A 12,351-nucleotide genomic window follows, 5' to 3' on the forward strand; every position below is an offset into this window, starting at 1 on the left:
TCTGGTAGCTGCATAGTGCGGTACTGCCTCCAGTAAATATTCACAGATTTCCTTGTAAGCTGATGCATTATTTTTTTTCCTCTCTCCTCTGTGGATACACAAAGGCATGTGTTGTACCTGCTTTACCCTGTGGGATCTACATAATCAGGTCCACGAGTTTTAATGGATTTCAACTCCCTTCAGTCTATAGATGCAGTTTCCTGTCTTGTTTTGAGCAGGAAGAGCTGAGTCTTTTTTGGTCTTAGCATTCCTGCTTGCCTGGGCTTGGGAAGAGTTCTCTGGCTATTTTCTTGTTTGATTTTTGTGTGTGTTTTGTTTTAAGCAGGACAGAGTGCATGTGTGTATGTAATCCATGTGCTCAATTAAGAGAGGCATCTGTTGGGTTTATTTCACATTGCCGAGGAAGGACTGCAAGCAGGGAGCATCTGCTCGGCTTTTTGTCAATGGCTTGTTTTTCATAATTTGCTCTACAGGGTGAATGTTTGGGGAGGGGGAGGTGGCGCTTTATTTCTGAGTTTCATCTTAAGTTTATTTTTATGGTAGCCAAGGAAATTGATTGGCATTTGAAAGTTAATTTCGCTAAGAAAAGAACTGAAGAGGGAGAAACAAAACCATCCAAAGTAAATAGCATTTATGTAACCTTAGCAATACACTCAGAAGGACTCTTATAAACCATTATTTGTCGTATATTAATGAAAAATTAAAACAAATTTGTTGTGGTTCTTCTGTTAATGTCTGTTGTTGTTGTTTCATTTTTATTTACATATGTTTTCAAAACTAGCAAGTTTTGGTTAGATTTTGTTTTGGGAAAGATATGAAAGGCATCCAACACTAAGATGCTTTTTTGGCATTTTGTCAACACCAGGAAGAAAAAAAAAAAAAAAAAGTGCCTGGTTTTAAAATAGAGCAGCGGTGGTTTCCTGTTCTTATAGTTTTTGCTTTTGTGCATTCAGATGTTGGCTGTATCGCACCTAGCTGATCTAGTGGGAGATCTAATTGTCTGTAAATGTGTGCATTTCAAAGGCTACTAAACCTGCAGGGAGTGCTTTATACAAGCATGTTTATTACACTTTTTCCGTGGAAACATCCTCCGAAAGGGCTAGGGAGGATAATGACTCTGGGATGCCCTGGGAGGACACAGCTCTTCATGTAGCACAGGGAAGGGAGAAGGCCTGAAACTCCCTCCAGTCCTGTGAGCAGAAGACAAATCCTACCCGTCCCGCTCAAACAAGGATACAGCTTTGCAAGTGTAGATATAGATCCTGAGCAGGGCGAGATTTGGGTCTTACTGAAAGCATTTAAAGACAGGGGATTAAAAACAAATAGAAATCATATCTTGTTCTGTAAGTGAACCCCAAGCCTGCACATTTATTCAGCCACCTTGAAATGGTGTGAAATCTGAATCTTCCATGCCACAAGTTGCCACAGAAGAGAAAGAGGGAAGCATTAATAAAAATAAATTTCTTGATGGTTCAATCCCATTCCATAGCAAGAGAATAAATATATTATATATATGCAATTTAAATATTAAGTGTCACAACATAAATAAAGTTTCTGTCAGATGAATGCTCTCAGCTGAACAACTTTGTTGACATCAGGTAATGGTAATAAAAGCAGCCTACAGCAGTTGGTGTGCAAAATGGAATGTGGGGCTGACTGCAGGGAACAGGCAGACAAGCTTACTTCTGGGGCTTCAAGTAACCTTGGCTGACGTAAAATCACGGAACCTGAAGTGTGAAAGGACAAACCACAATAGACTTCATAGTAGCAGGAAAGTATTTTCATTGCTTGAAAAAAAAATAAAATTCAAACTTTGTCATCACATTAAAAACATTACATGAGAAGTAATAAACATATTTACACTTCTGTTTTGATTATAAATATACATTATATACAAAATAATGTTATAAAACGTAGAAAGTTCAGTGCTTCTGATTTTTTTTTAAATTACTGAAATACTAGTCTTCAAAATAAACTACAAACAGACAAACTAAAACCCATATTATTGATTTCTGAAGGTCATCTTCAAAATGGTCCTACACAGTCAGAGCAGAAGGTCAGTAGTGGACATTATGAAGAGTCTTGTCTGCACAGGTCAAGGCATTAGATGGGCTAGTCCAACAACAGGATTTACAAGGGCAGGAATATCACTGTCCGAGAGATAGCATGGTCCAGGTTTCTTTGCAGAGATTTTGTTTCCTCCCTCCTCATTTCGCCCCACCTCACAGTCTCATTTCATTACTGTCATGGCATTTCCAGGGGGGCGCCCAATATTATTGCTGTAAATGCGTAGATAAGAGTTTCTGCAGGCCTCTGTTTTCCAGGGGCTGGCTTCCTCTTTTCCCTGTAGAAGTGGGGGGTAAGAAAGAAACAGGACTAGCCTAGGACCTTCTAACTCTAATCTCCACCCGTCTTGGCAGAGGGCCTCTCAGTGGGTGCTTTGCTATTGGGCATTTGGAACCAGGGTGAGGGACAGAATCGGAGATCTGCAACCAGACAGAGAAATCCAGGGATGACACTGCTGCTTCTCCTTCAGAAAGTAACAGCTGCAACTTTGAGACTATTTGCAGTAGGTGGCACCTAATTCAGAAACACACCATAAACCCCCAATTTTGTGTCAAAATAAGGGGGTGGGGGGAGAGAATGAGGAAGGAGAAGAAAAAAGTAATGTCTATTCACAATCACTGGTAGTGCAAAGGGCATGAAAACAGCTGAGACAGCTCAGCATGTTTAGGTTCTAGGAGCTGATTGATTTAAAACGCACTTGTAAGGCTTTAAATAGAACTGGGATTGTGTCTCTCCTCATTATCAATGGGGAACAGGCAGTAGACATTCCTTATCACAACTTTCCCTTCTTGGATGCTTAAATCCATGAAAATCCCGTCCCATATTGTGGCTTGGGTCAATCAGTTCTCCAAAGCATCACCAGATGAGATCACGTAAATTCGGTATCCCTCTTTCCTTCCTCCTCTTGCCCCTTAAACTGTCTCCAGTACATGCAGCAGGAGAGAGGAGACGCAAATTGATGTGTAGCAAGAAGTGTCAATCACTCCTGCCCAATACTGTTCAGGTAACTGCAGAAAGAGCAGTCAAGTCTCTGTTTGGGCTTCTTAGATTCTCTTGACACATTTTAGGCACTTTTAAACCCGGAAAAAAAAATGGAGACCTCATTTATACTGTATCCATTATCTGCATAGCAATGTGTCTTTCTTCACTCCGTCCGTGGCAACATCTGTGATAGTTAAGCGCCTCCTCCTCTACCAGCACCTCCCATAACCAGAGTTCTGGAAAGCCACAGGTCTGTCCATGAGGAACTGGCCTCAGTATCTTTTAAAAGCAAGTCAAAACATAAGCATTTTAACCCCTCTCTCTTCCCTCTGCCTCCCTTCTTCTATAGCCAATGAGATTTCTGGTATCAAACTTCAAACAAGGGCAGTAAGAACAAAAAGGTGTATTGCATCTTTCAGTAAATTCACAGTCTGTCCAGTTCACCCAGTTCCATCCTCCGCCTGAGAGCAGCAAGTTGCATGTAATTAAAAACAGTCCAATCCAGTTCTGAATTGTAAACAATGCAGCAGGAACGTCCATCTACTGGCATTACCAAATCTGAGGTGCAAATGGGCTGATCTTCAGTCTTATACCTGTCAGGGCATAAAAGTAACACAACCAATGAGAAGGAAGCACAGGGTACAGCAGAACTAACAAACTGTAATTCAAACCAAAGTAATTTAAGCCAGATATTACAACAGCTTAACTACCAGCATTCATGGATCCAGAGAGAGAGAATAGTCAGCAAACAACTCATCTATATGACGAGTAGCCTCCCTACCTGGAGTGAGGGAGAAAATGCCTAGGATAAACCTTACAAATCTGTGTGCTTAGTATCAAGTCTCTGTGAAAGGCATCTGGTATAATGCAATAGCTTGTGTGCTGGGGAGAGAAGTTTTGGGGGCCTGTCATTCTGAACATACAAGTACTTTTGGGCTTGCCTGATGTAAATCCAGCTTTGGTCAGCAAGATCTTCAAAGGAAGATACGATATTTAGGTCTGTTAGTGGCAATGAAGTGTCTAACTGACATTTGTATCTTTGAAAATCCTTTCAGTTAAACTTTTAACATTACTGGTTGACTTGTATTCCGGCTTGCCTTCAAGCAGACATCTGATATCCGCCCTGGCAAGGGAGACAGAAAGCTGCAGATCTGACTTCACAGACCACTGCTATATGGCGCAGCAGGCTCTTTTTCTTGGAGTCTGGAACTACCTGAAACTAGTGCTAAAGGTGACTGACTTCACTGAAAAAGACAAGTATTGATTGTTGATAATTCTTTGGGAACTTTGGTTCTTCAGTAGATGCTTTTTTGAAATCTTTAGATTATTCACTTCTAGGCACCTCTTTTTTGTATACTGTTCTCAAGCTTTTAAAAATAATGTCAAAATTTAGATATGTTTAACAGTAACTTAAGAAACAGCATTAAATTGCTCCAGCCATGAACATATAGGTAGAGCTTAAATGCCAAGAGGTTGAAATTTCCATCCACATCTTACTGCAGACTTTTTAAATGTCTTTTATGCCTATCCACTTAACAAATTCAGTTGTCTTTCATCTTCTGTTGGAAATCTATAGCTTTGCCTGTTTCCACAGAACATGGGTTACCCATAGCAGTCATGGGAAAAAACAACAACAACAACAACAACAACATGGCTTTACATCAGTGGATTTATGAACTATTATTATTTCATTTTTTTTCCTAACTACTTATTTAAGAGGAAATAATCCTACGATGTACTGAATTTTTATGGGTTGATATTCGGTGCTTTCATCTCCTTAACTAAACCCAGAATCTCTGGTTTTATTGCTGCTAATTTTTTTTTTTTTTTTTTTTTTTTTCCCACTGTATGCTCAGTTTGCTTGGGCACTCCTCTCAGCCACAGAAGAGAAGGGGTGTATGTGGGGATCCCTGGAAATTGAGTAACCTTCTCAGATCCAATTCTGAATTTATGCTTGTTCACCCATGTACTTACCTCTGTGGCTATGATGCACTCATTCCTTTCTTCTGTTATCACAAAGACGGACTGGTACATTGAATCCCTTGGAGAGCATATCGCTGATATCCTACATTCCGGCTTTTCACTAAGTCAGGGCAGAGAGAAAAGGGCGTTATTTGACTACTAACACTCCTATCTCTAAAAATTCAATGAATATGGAGGGTTGGAATGAGATAGCCAAGGAGGTGTGGGAGGGACGGGCAGAGGATGAAGTTTCATGTGTTCTATATGATGGCAGGACAGTACACTAGGGAGGTGGAAGTCAGGAATAGCTACTGTCTTGCTAGATTTCTGCCATGTCCAATTTAGCTACATATGCCTCAGATCCCTCAGTGCACCTGTCACAAGCAGGACCCAGGCAGGACTTTCAGTATGTGTATGAGAATACTGATGACCTAGTGAATAGTTGCCATTTTCTTTTTCTGAAAAGAGTAATTATTATTACTCTAACCTTCTTCTCAGTAAGCAGATCATTTTACTTTCTTAATAACCAATATACTTATTTTAATAATTCTATGCTGTATTGTTCTTTTTCCGAGATCAACTGAGGAAGAAAAGATACTTCTTACTTTCATCAGTTGACTAGTCGCTCCCATTCCCCTTCACAGCACACATACTACCAGCACCCTGCACAAGCTCTCAATTTAATTCATTTAGCTACGGATACCACTTGGCCATGACAGGTGTACTTTATTTCAAGTTTCATGGCTTTGCTCTGGTTTATTTTGTATGCTATCTCCCCATTTTTTTTTTCCTCATGTTTTCTCATCTGCTCCTACATGGGTATGAAGGTGGGGGGGGGGGGGGGGCTGAAGAAAGACTACAAGGAAGACTGCATTCTCACCTATGTAGTCGGAGTGGAGATTTGTCTCCTAAACACTTTTCACTTTTGTAATATTTATCTTCCTGTGTCCCTCTACTTGTCAGATCTTTTACCAGATTGTAGTCCAATTTATGATTCTTGGGTTTGTAGTTTGACTTTTCCAGCCCACAGTCCACTTCGAGGTCTTTATTTTTGTTGGTGTTTTTGAGCTGGGAAGCTGGAATGAGATTGTCCTTCTGGAAGTCAGACAGGTTGTTCATCGTCTCTGAGTCCTGCTCTGGGTGCATCCTCATCTGCCTGATGACCATTGCTATCATGCAGAACAGTATGAGCAAAGCCACCAGCCCCACTCCCATGGATATGGCAATCCAGGGGACTGGTTTAGGAGGAAGTGTAATGGGCACTGAATAAACTGGTAATTCACAGCGGCTGCCCATGAAGCCAGAAGGACAGTAGCAGACAAAGTTGGCACTATAAAGTCCACTGTAGCATGTGCCTCCATTCTCACATGGCCCAGAAGCACATTCGTCTCTGGTTTTGATGTCACAGTTCCTGCCACTATAGCCTGGCAAACATGTGCAGGTGTAATCGTTGATCAGGTCGTGACAAGTTCCCCCATTGGAACATGGGTTCCTGGCACAGTCATTGATGTTTATCTCACATTTCTGACCAGAGAAACCAGCCCGACAACGACACACGCGAATCTGACCAAGGTAAAAGCAATTACCATCTGAGGAGAAAAAGTAAAATAAAAGAAAAAAATCAGTCTCCAGTAAAACATAAAACTCTGCCCGTAAGCATTTTATACTACCTCAAGAAGAGGGAGGTTATTTTACAAAACAACCACACATTGAAACATTCCTTCTAGCTTACCTATCGCCCTTTAAAAATATGCCCCTTCTAAATAGGTAATAAAGTTAATTCAATGTGCATAGTTCTGTCATCTATCCCATGGTAAAACTTGTGTATTTTTTTTCCTGCATAGAAAATGCCAGTGAAAGTCCTCCCCCAAAGAGGCCAAAATTAGGGTAGACGTGGAATACAATGAGGGAGAGACTAACGTATTAGAGGAAGAGTAGAGGTCAGATTGGATTTCTATCAGTTCTGCACTGAAAAGCACAAACAAGTCAAGGAGATGTGAGAGTTTTTGATAAAAAGACTCACCATTTGCACATGGGTTGCTTGTGCACCTGTCTACTTTTTTTTCGCAGTTTGACCCTGTGAAGCCGAAAGGACAAACGCAAGTGTAGCTGGCCCCTTGTTCTTTTTCCAAGCATGTGCCACCATTAAAGCATGGAGAATCGATACACGTCAATGCGCTGTGCTCACAGTGAGTTCCATAGTAGCCAGGGGGGCAGAGGCAGTGATAACCATTCTCCAGATCCTGCAAAACACAACATTAGCCATTGTAATTTGACGCCACCAAAGGATAGCTGCTTGCGCGTTTCTTTTTGGTCAGTGTGTGCTGTTCTGTCCCAAAAGACAGAACTGAACTTTTGACTGTGGCAAAAGTGACATTTGCAGAGTGAATAACTGCAGGCTGGTCTCTGAGAGATAGAGCCGAGAATTGGCCGTTTTCCTCGTGCAGGAGTAATCGTGCAACTACACAAGCAGAGTAGACGCAGTTGTAGGGAGCCTAGAGGCAACTAGGCAAAAACATGACTAACACCACTACTATCTAAGGGGATGCTTGATGTCAACCTATACAGCTGTGATCAGGACATTCATTCTCTGCATGAGAGCCTTTTATTTTTTATTTTTTTAATAAAAAGGGGGTTATTTTGCTTTGCTATTGGTAAGTCCCACCACTTAGATAACAACAAAACTCATCTCTTCTTTGCAATAATGTACGTCCAAGGCCTTGGGAGAAGAGAGATGGGTCTTGCAGCATTAGCTTTAATCAAAACATGCATTGGATTACATCTGATATTTGTAAGCCATCAGTTGTTATCGACAGGTAGGATCAGTCTTTGACTGGCTCTGAAAATACATTGAAACACAAGACTACAGAAAGCTAAAAATGAAGAACCCTGTTTTGCAGAAAGTGTTTCATCTGATTTTCCTTGTATCAACTGGCACTACGCCCCATAACAGAAAGCAGACATTTTATTTATTATTAAAATACAGACTTGGCACATTTTTGTATGAATCTTCATCTGGGAAACTTATTTTCTTAAAGATCTGCTCCCTCACAAACCTTGAATCTTGCCAAGATCTCTTAATGGCTGCCACAGAAACCTAAGGATCAGTTGACTAGTTCTAATCTAGATGATACATCTCCTCCTGTAACAGACTTCCTCCCCTGACACGTCCAGGGAAGGGTTCAGTATGATAGTTGTGAGCGTCAGTAATGAACCTGTGTACTATCGAATTCCCATTATGTTGTTACAAAACCATTTCTGAAAAGGTATACTGGGGCTTGCTTCACACAAAGACTTTACATTTAAAATGCCCTTACCGTGCAACTACCACCATTCCTACAGGGATTGCTGTCGCACTCGCTGATCTCATGTTCACAGTCAACACCGGTAAAGCCAGGTTTGCATGAACATGTATAGCTGCCCTGGCCAGTGTTCATGCAAGTTGCTCCATTTTTGCACGGTCTGTGGTGAGTACAGTAGTTCAGATCTGCAAAGATACCAGGTGTTAGAGAAAAGAGTCTTTGATGGCTGGAAAAAGACATTCATACAAAAAAACACCATAGTCAATAGTAAAGAAAGAATTTTCAATTTTAAAAAGTCTTCTATTTTGCTATTAATAGGAATACTAGAGGTTATTATTCAGATTATTATCAGTAATAATCAGATGTTTCAGATTGTTACGGATTTTTACATATTGCTCTCCGTCTATCACTTGAGCTCTGAATTTTGGGAAACTTATCTTTCTTAATGCTTTGGTATACTCTCCCTTTTTTGTGTGCATAAACTTGTTAGCTGTAATGGGATTTGGATGCCAAAATGTACTTTGTGTGTATTCTCAAAAAGACGCTCCAAGGCGTAATGGACAGGCAGTCTGTGCACAACATGTCACATACTAAAAGAATTAGCCCCATCTTTAAAAGGTGTGCTCCAAGGCACATTCTGAGAAGGCAGGAAGGAAATAAAAATTTAGGCTTGGAGATTTAAACAAACATTAGAAATCTTTTATTGTTTATTTACCATGCTCTCTTGTTATGAATGTTAGTAGTTTAAACTGTCTAAATGCTCTGCCAAGCTTGATGGCCCTTTTTATTTTCACTTAGATCTGAGACAGAGGTTAAGCACACAAGTTCATAGGACGCAAGTAGAAAATCTTTATAAGCACTATAAATACCATAGACTAATTGGAATACAACTGGTTAATAGGTAACTACAAACAGAAAAAAAAAATCTGCAACTTTACTTTTCCTGCTTAATTCAGACTTCCCCATCTTAATCCTATAAATGTCTTGAAAACACTTAACTTGCTGTGAGCACTTAATGATCTCAGTGCCAGCAGTGCATATATGGCCTTGAGGACATGACTGCTCAGCTGGCTACAGTTCAGTGATTCAGTGGGTTGAATAGGTGGAAGTGGTCTGGTGTACCTTAAAATGGAACCTGTACTTTTCATTCTTGCTTACATGATTTTTCTCTCATGCTCCAGACTTATCACATGAGTTAACTTCCTTGTATGCAAAATAAGGAAGACCCAGATTATGGTGTTTACTGCTGCTGGAAACTGTTTAGTAAATTGTTATAGTTGTACAGGGAATACATTAAACTTAGCTTGAGAAGACAGAAAACTTGCCTGTTCAAAACTCATCCAGGTGGTGTTGTTTTTCAACACCTACCAAAAAGGCTTGCTTGTTTTCAGCCCAAACTACTACAAGTTAAGTACTAGTGTCTGAGACAGTACATACCGATGCCTTTCAACAGGTACCTTACTGAAATTTAATTCTATATCTGATGGGTCAGATTCCCTAGTCCCATACTGAGGAATACCCAGTCTAGACCCAGGAGCGCAACATTTGGAACTAACCTTGATCACAGAAGAGGCCACCCCATCCTTCATCACAAATGCACTGCCACTGTGTTTTACAAGTCCCATGGCGGCAGCCTATGTGGGGAATGCATTCATCACAGTAGCGGCCTTGCCAGCCAGGACGACAGCTAAAAGAAAAGTCAAATTAAAACATTAATGACATGGAAAAGAGTTTAAGTTTCTGTTACAAGTTTCTATTACTATTCTGTTTTAACTGAAGTTCGGATTGCAATTGCCATCTACTCACATGCACTCTCCCGGCTTGTTGCAATATCCATTCTGTTCAGTACATCCAGACAGACAGATGGCTGTAAAGAGAACATAAAAAAAGCAGGAATGTTTAGGTAAATACATATGCCACTACAGAATACACTTTTAAAAGGGGGAATGTCTGCTTTTAAAAATATGCTTTGAAAACCAGTTTTTCACTTTCAAAGCTTTGTTTAAAAATTCTTAGTACGAGGAGTTCTGGAACAGGAGGAAGTGAACAAGGAGAGCCAATATCTGACAAGTTGTCCTTTAGTTTTTCTGCTTACACAACAAACATGAACTCTTGCAACTCTCATAGAAAAGGAGCAAGTGGTGGCTCTGCCTGTGCTAACAGAAACCTGCAAAAATCCAGCGGGACCCTGAGCCCACAGTAAAGATTCCTGCTATGACAGCGCAACACCTGCCCCATCTCCTCTGGCAGCAGAAATGGTGTAAGCCTCTGTGGGCAAGCTGTGAGCAGGTTAACTCAGAATAGGTACGACTGACTCAGTGATAACAGCCCAGATCCCTTCTCTGCTTTCTTCACTGCTTGCAGAGGTGCAGCACAGCATTAGCAGCTGCAGCAACAGGGGGCAAAGTCCTCAGCATGCCGCTTTCCACAGAGGGGAAAGGTCAGCAGGAAAACACAGCCCCGAGCTCTGCCAGGTGCACGATGTTTTGCAGGAGCACCGTTGCAGCCACAAGCAAACACCACTGCATCCATCGTGGGGCCTGCTGACAACTGGAACAGGGGACAAGCTTTTGGGACTGGGGTGCCTTCACCAAACAGTTCCCTGATGCTTTAGGGAGTTGCCTTTCCTCGAAGGCCTCTTCACTTGCCTTCCTGTCCCAATGTAAATCTTGGATTAGCACAGAGAAGGGCCTAAGAAAGTCGGAGCAGGTGATGTGTTTTAATACACCGAGGCACCCGCGAGCTTTAGAGGCCTGCCCAGTGCACAGGCCAGGAGGTTTGTTTTTTATATATATATATTTATATTTATTTATATAAAGCACCTATCACCGTATTGATAAACACTCTTTGGAACCACTCTGTCGGCAGGGGTAAGAACAGGAGTTGGTACCTCAGCACTGCTGTTTCCAACTGGTTTAAAAAAAAAAAAAAAAAAAAAAAAAAGCCACAAGGCTTTGCAAGCCAGGAGGTGGCACAGCCTTTCACTGGTCCCTCGCTCTCCACCTAGGCGAGGAGGCCACAGCTGGCTGCCAGCAACCTGTGGAGAGGGGCGATGCCACACGGCTGGCTGTGGGGCCCGGACAGCTCGTGGGGCTCGTGCAAGAACCATTGTGCCTGGCCCCTCACACACCCGATGTCTGTCACGGCCTGGCACTTACGCTCAGTGCAGTACTCTCCGGTCCAGCCGGGCAGGCAGGCCAGGCTGCCGTCCGCCTCGCAGACGTAGTGGCCGAAGCGGTCGTCACGGCGCTTGCAGAGGCGGGAGCAGCTGTCCCCGTAGTAGTTCTCGCTGCAGACCACCCGGTAGGAGTAGCGCAGCTGGGTCAGCGGGCCCTTCTGCACGTCCTGCGACCAGTCCTCGCCCACCGCCAGCGACCGCTGGATCGCCATCTGGCTGATGAGCCAGTCCTCGGACAGCGTCTGGGAGCCTGGGGGACAACGGACGGTGTCAGCAGCCTGCTACCACCATCACCACCATCACCACCACCATCCCCACCACCACCATCATCCCCATCCCCACCACCACCATCCCCACCACCACCATCCCCACCACCATCATCCCCATCCCCACCACCACCACCATTGTCTGCCCCAGGAAGCCCTGTCCCAGATGTGTGCGTGCAGTGGGGAGTTGTGGTGCCCCGGCCCCACGAGGAGGGTTGGAGCATGAAGGTGGTGCCCCGGGCTCGGTGAGCATTAACCCAGGCTGCGGGGGCTCTGCGGAGAGAGGCTTTTCAAAGCGAGGGCTGCTGTGCTGCTGGAATATCCTTTTTCCTCTCTTGTCAGAAAAACATCCCAAAGCCATTATTCCTTTCCAAAGGGCGGAATTCGAGAAAGGTGTAAAATACAGGAAAAGGCGGCCGGGGCTCTTTGGCAGCCTCGCAGCTTTCTCACCGCAGAGCTCCTTTCTTTCCCACGCCAAAAATAAACCGGAGGAAATGCAATTGTGTTGGAGATTGGGTCGGGACAGAATCAAAGCGGCCCCTGATGGATATCGTTGGGGGACCGAGCTGCTGATGGTCGGATAAAGCCGGCCGTG

At 42.9% G+C, this 12,351-nt stretch overlaps 1 protein-coding gene across 1 annotated transcript in view; it reads right to left on the reverse strand.

The window, feature by feature from the left end:
• Positions 1-1,746: 1,746 nt before the first annotated feature.
• DLL4 (delta like canonical Notch ligand 4) overlaps positions 1,747-12,351 on the reverse strand; it is an 11,774-nt gene continuing 1,169 nt past the window's right edge. The window contains exons 4-11 of the mRNA XM_035327108.1: positions 11,471-11,740; positions 10,119-10,179; positions 9,869-9,999; positions 8,328-8,497; positions 7,034-7,253; positions 5,891-6,599; positions 5,023-5,131; positions 1,747-3,641 (exon numbers count right to left, since the gene is read on the reverse strand). Of these exons, the coding sequence (XP_035182999.1) occupies positions 3,636-3,641; positions 5,023-5,131; positions 5,891-6,599; positions 7,034-7,253; positions 8,328-8,497; positions 9,869-9,999; positions 10,119-10,179; positions 11,471-11,740 (1,676 nt within the window). The 3' untranslated portion in view covers positions 1,747-3,635. The remainder of the gene's footprint in view (positions 3,642-5,022; positions 5,132-5,890; positions 6,600-7,033; positions 7,254-8,327; positions 8,498-9,868; positions 10,000-10,118; positions 10,180-11,470; positions 11,741-12,351) is intronic.

This window comes from Oxyura jamaicensis, chromosome 5, assembly GCF_011077185.1.
Source record: "Oxyura jamaicensis isolate SHBP4307 breed ruddy duck chromosome 5, BPBGC_Ojam_1.0, whole genome shotgun sequence".
Lineage (NCBI taxonomy): Eukaryota > Metazoa > Chordata > Aves > Anseriformes > Anatidae > Oxyura > Oxyura jamaicensis.